General features: G+C 43.1%; 1 protein-coding gene across 7 annotated transcripts in view; it reads left to right on the forward strand.

The window, feature by feature from the left end:
* FEZ1 (fasciculation and elongation protein zeta 1) overlaps window positions 1–5,560 on the forward strand; it is an 88,812-nt gene extending 83,252 nt beyond the window's left edge. For all 7 annotated transcript variants that reach the window (XM_068238874.1, XM_068238875.1, XM_068238876.1 and 4 more), the window contains one exon: window positions 4,667–5,560. In XM_068238874.1, coding sequence (XP_068094975.1) covers window positions 4,667–4,683 — 17 coding nt within the window. In that variant the 3' untranslated portion in view covers window positions 4,684–5,560. The remainder of the gene's footprint in view (window positions 1–4,666) is intronic.
* The last annotated feature ends 564 nt before the right edge of the window (window positions 5,561–6,124 follow it).

Raw genomic sequence — 6,124 nt, forward strand, 5'->3', positions numbered from 1 at the left:
AAGAATATTAGAGTACAGATTCTCTTTAACCATTTCTGCCTTTTGGACGTAGTTGCTACGTCCAAAAGGCTGCTGTCACGCTGCTGCACGCTCCTGTGCCGCTGTCCGTTAGGCCGGAGATCACATTCATTGATCTAAGTCCCAGTTAGAAAGACTGACGGCTTCTATAAGAAGCGACGATCTTTCTGAACAAAAAAAACAAACCCTCACGTCCTCCCTATACTTCTTGTAAGCAAGAGCACTCACTTACAGGATGGAATAAAATAATGACTTGTATGTAGATGTAGTTTTACTATTTGACACATTTTTTTTTCTATTTAACACAATAAATTACATTTAAAATTAACTCTTTACCTCCCACAATACAAAAATACCCCCCAAAAATGTTTAACTAAAAAAAAAATTACAATAAAAAAACAAAAACATAAATAGTTACCTAAGGGTCTGAACTTTTACTATAATATTACTAATATCTTTTAACCACTTAACAACCTATCGGTGGCGGCTGGTTCCACCTGTGTTTCCGTGAACAGCATGCGAGCCTCCGATCGCGGCTCACAGGCTAAATGTAAACACTCGGGGACGTAATCCCCGGTGTTTACATTTTACGGCGCTGTTGTCACAGCAGCGACATAAAGGAGATCAGCGATCCCCGGCCTCTGATTGGCCAGGGATCACTGCCATCTGATAGGCTGAAGCCTATCTGAGGCGGTACAGGACGGATTGCTGTCCTGTACCGCCTATATTGAGAAGGGGAGGGAGGGAAGAAGAGGGAGGTGGAATATTGCTGCAGAGGGGGGCTTTGAGGAGCTCGCCCCCCCCCCCCCCCCCGCTAGGCACAACTAGGCGGCGGCGATCAGACCCGCCCAACAGGACACCCCCTAGTGGGAGAAAAAGGGGGGGGGGGGGGAGTCTGATCGCCCTGCCTGCCGCCTGATCTGTACTGGGGGCTGAAGAGCCCACCCAGCACAGATCATACAAAACAGCGTTGGTCGTTAAGTGGTTAAATTCTAAGCTTGTAAATAGTGATGGACACAAAACTGAAAAAAATGCACCTTTATTTCCAAATAAAATATTGGCGCCATACATTGTGATAGGGACATAATTTAAATGGTGTCATAACCAGGGCAAATTGGAAAATAACATACGTAGGTTTTAATCATGGTAGCATGTATTATATTAAAGCTATAATGGCCAAAGACTGAAAAATAATGATTTTTTTCAATTTTTTTTCTTAATATTCCCATTTAAAATACATTTAGAAAAAAATAATTCTTAGCAAAATGTACCACCCAAACAAAGCCTAATTGGTGGCAGAAAAAACAAGATATAGATCAATTAATTGTGATAAGTAGTGATAAAGTTATTGGCAAATGAATGGGAGGTGAAAATTGCTCGGATGCATAAGGTGAAAAAGGACTGAAGGCTGAAGTGGTTAAAAAAGAAACAGAGACAGGAGCCCAAATTACGCAATGTGTCACCAAATTGAGAAAAATGTGAGCATTGAGGCCTCTCTGAGCTGCTCATCGTTCTGCTGAACAGAGTATTTTGGCACTATAATTAGCCTGAGGAAGAGGGCTCAGACCCACGAAATGCATTGCCTGTGCTAAATACATTTCATTGTTATATGAAGTCATTTTTTAAGGTAAGCACCTACTCATTTTCATTTTAGTTGTTTTTAACTTAGTTTTATACACCTCTGGGCGCCTCTTAATTGTTTTTATTGTACCGTGTATGGGCACCATAAGACTAACATATGCGCTATCTATAAAATTATAGATACATCTTATGTATGGAAAACTCTCCAGATTAACAAGCATTAACTAGCCGCATCCCCCTGTAGGCGGGATATGAGTTGGTTATAGGTGTCAACCACATTAGGAGGTTTATATTGGCTCCTCTGATTCTGTGATTGGCAGGCCCTTTAATGTATAGATGCGGAAGCCCTGCCCATACTGAGAGCTTCCTCTGACTTGTACTCTCTATACTCGGAATTTAATGCTTTGGAAAGCAGGCAATTGTTTATACTTTCTAATCGCACAGACAGGGTGCCTTCCAGCATTGGAGGGTACCTTGCAAGGGGAGACAGCAGTAAAGCTCCCTTCCTCCATTGAAAACCACACTCAACCTTATGAAAAGGGGGCTCATCCTCACCTCCACGCAGGGGTACTGCTAAGGTTTTTGTGACTTCAAGCAGCAAATAATTTGTGCCCCCCCCCCTTCCCTCATCAGTGGCCCCCTCTCATGTAATAACAGGTAGCCAAAGCTCTCCCATCCTCTCCAGTGTAGGTAGTCAAGGTGCCCCAGTTGTTCCCCATCTCCCCATATGGGGCATAGGTGTCACTGGGGCTTATTACTCCCTGCTGCTTCCCCATCCCCAGCACTTACAGGCCTTAAAGCGGTATAAAACCCTGACATAATATTCAATAAAAACATGTTTTCCTACCTTCTATATGCCATACGGTTATCATATTTGCTTTTGTGCATAAGTATTAGTATTCATTTAGAAATTATACATTCCCAAAGTACACTTTTTTTTTTTTTTTTTTTAAACCTCTGAGAGCTAACTTTGCATTTTATTTATAACTGCTTTATTCATGTTCTAAGCAGAAATCCTTTCTGATTGTCTGTCTTTGTTCAGCAGAGCCTGCAGTGTCAGAGAAGTGTTTATTTACATTCCTCACTTGATACAATTAAACACAAGATAACATTATCTCTAGTTCGTATGCGTCCAGCTTTGCTGGCAGGGAAGCTTCTAAAGGGGCCCATACACTGGTCGATTTCAGCCATCGATCGATCAATCGATTTTATAGAATTGATAGATCAGAAATCGATTCTATCAAATCTATCGATCGATTTGTGGCCGATTTCGATCGATTTAATCTGACAGGATGGAAAATCTAGGTCGATCTGCTGCTGGAAGCAGATCCATGGCCCATAGAGTTGCATTAAATCTAACGACCCAATAATGCATTTAGATCAATTTCCAATAGATTTCATTCTGAAATCTATTGGAAATCTGTCCCTAGTGTGTGGCACACATCAGATAGATTCCTGTCAGATACGACTTGACAGGCATCTGACAGAAATCTATCTGATGGTCGAATCTGCTGCAAATCTATAAGTGTATGGCCACCTTAAGTCCTGTGTGTAACCCTTTGAATGCTGTTCTAGTAAAAAAAAATAAATAAAGAAAAAACAGCTGGTTGTATATAATATGCTGTAAATAGAGCAAAGAAGAAATCCCGGGTTTCATTCCGCTTAAAGATCAACAGCAACCTAAAGAGAGCAGAGCAGTGCACAGTAACCACAGTAACCATGCAACACACAAATTCAGGAAATGAGCAGTGACATCACTTCCGCATCTGCAGTGTACTCTATGGTCACTGCGCCGCTCTCCCCTGTTCACGTTGCCACTGATCAGAAGTCTGTGTGTGAGCGATGGGGCGGTAGTGCCCCCTATACAAGTGTCAGACAGAGCAGTCCTGGCAGCATGGGAGGCTCTGCTGTGGGCGAGACCCCAAGCAACCACTTGCTCCTCCTGGGCCAAGAAGCGCCCCTCCCTGCCTCCACGTGCCCTACAGAAAAGAGGTGGGGTAATGAAAATAGCAGGACTTGTTATGGAATCTAGAAACCCCCATTGTTGAGATGACCAGATATCTGTCCTTCCTCAGGGAGAGTGTGAGAGAACACAAGGTTTTCTGGTTAGCTTGATGGACATATGTCTTTTTTTCAACCCAAATAACTATGTACCGAGGACCCAGAGTTAAAAATTTTTTTTACACAATTACAAAAAAACAAACAAGAAAACACTGTGTAAACATCCTTGCATAAAACAAAGACAAACTCATACTTGCCTGCTTTGAAAAAAAAAGTTTTGTTTGTATCTCCAGAAGTAAAACCAGCATCATCACATCATCCAGCAAATGTGTCCATCAATCTACTTGTCTGGTGATCAAACTGACAGCAATCACGATAATCAGAAATGCCCGGCCACCCTACACAGGATGGGATCCCGACTAGAAGTGGTCAATGAGATGTTAATAGTTTCGGATTACATGCAGATTTAAATTTCATCTATGGTCTGAAGCATTAAACACAAATAAAATAAACCGCTAAAACCATCTGAATGTTTGTCTAGGTACTGGAAGGGTTAAAACTCAAGTTTTTGACCTCTATTAGCTGCTAATGGATAAGCTTGCCTTTGCAGCTCAGTAATATCAGATTGGAAGTTTGAACATGACAGAAAACTTCCTGCTTCATACAGGGGGGGAAGCAGAGAACTTTCTCTCCTTTATTTGCTCACAAATTTCTCAATGAGGATCTTTTAATTAGTCCTGCATGCAGCAATGATATCAGTCAGCTTCAGTGAGGTGTAAATAAGCATTGAAATGACATTAGAGCAGTCTTATAGTGTTTGATATACATTTTGTACTGTGTTTAATGCATTAGAGCAAAAACGTAATTTTGAGTGTAATCCCACTTAAATGCAAATTTTATGCAGCTCGGAAATGAGCCAATCAAAATTGAAAGTAAGTGTGTTTCAAGTTGCATACAAATTTCCATGCACAGCGTTTCACTGACCCTCTGTACGGACCATACGCTGTCTTGTGACATACGGCCATTACTGTCCCGCTTAAAATAACCGTCTTTTGTTTCCCTGCAGTGCTCTGTCCCACCTAACGCGTCCAATAAGGAGGAGGGAGGACATTTGGTGTTACACCAGGACTGCATGACATAACATTATGAAATTTGCATCAGATTAATCCAACCTACATGCCGGTATTCATCATTACCTATTGCTTTGTCATGAGTTTAACCCTTCTCTGCCTGGAGATGCCTGGGATTAACCCTCTGTGAAATATTGCGTTGACTTCGTCTGCCCTCTGCTGGCCACAAGCAGCAACTGCAACGGAACCTTCCTGCCGGTTGGTGACCGATGTAAAGTCATGTTTTGTCACATTGTCGGCTTTGAATGAAGAGGAAGCATGGCCAGTAATTACTTCGGTGGGGGAGGAAGAACTCGGAGGCTGTGACGTTTGGAAGACGAGAGGCCTACGTGTTTCTGGATGACATTCGGTATGGAGGACGGTTGGTTGTCCATTCTCCTTCTCCACCGCTGTTTCCTGTAATAAGTTTAGTGTTTTTGGATTTGCTCCTTGCATTTTATAATCCGGTCCCGCCCCCGATTCCCTTGGTTTTGTTTCTGAAGTTCTGGCCCGTCTCTTGTACCCGTGTCCCTCTTCCCTCGTATTCAGTTCTCCTGTGCGCCTGTCAGGAGGAGGAGATACCGGATTGTATGTAACGTGTGTGCGCTTTGCCAACAAGTAGCTTTACCAGAAGGCGTCCCCCCTCCCCCGAGTATCACCTAAAGTATTAAATGCCCCTCCCCCTTTACACTCTAATTTATCATTTATGCAGCAATATGGTACCTCAAGGCGTGGACAGACGGACAGTGCGCGGTCTCACCGCAGGAGGGGCTCTGTACATTGTAGTGTATTAGGATGTATCTTGCGATATATTATTACATGGTAGTAAAATAAATCTCATGTAGCGATAACTGTAGTGTGTTTTGTCTCATTTACCTGGAAGGGGAGGAGGAACTGGATGTGTGATGCTAGGAGGCGTCACCTTCTATAACGGACATGCCACTTTTATTAAAAGACACCTTATCCGAGAGGGATATGGAGTCTGCCATATGTATTGCCTTTTAAACAATGCATATTGCCTGGCAGTCCTGCTGATCCTCTGCCTCTAATACTTTCAGCCACAGACCCTGAACAAGCATGCAGATCAGATGTTTCTGACTGAAGTCAGACTTGATTAGCTGCATGCTTGTTTTAGGTGTGTGATTCAGACACTATTGCAGCCAGATAGATCAGCAGGGCTGCCAGGGCCAGATTTCTAAAATGGCCGCAAAGGCCATGGCTTTGGGCACTGAAAAAGCAGAAGGGCCGCAGGACTTGGGGAGAGATAAGAGGCTGCATGTCAAAATAAAGAATTTCTCCTGCTCTGAAGCCGCCCTGCTTTGCTGCACACACAGTCAGAATTCCAGAGCTCCGTGCATCTTCCTTACTTCCTGGTGTGTGATGAGACAGTGCTATCTCCTGTGCTGCACACACAG

Source organism: Hyperolius riggenbachi, chromosome 6 (assembly GCF_040937935.1).
Source record: "Hyperolius riggenbachi isolate aHypRig1 chromosome 6, aHypRig1.pri, whole genome shotgun sequence".
NCBI lineage: Eukaryota > Metazoa > Chordata > Amphibia > Anura > Hyperoliidae > Hyperolius > Hyperolius riggenbachi.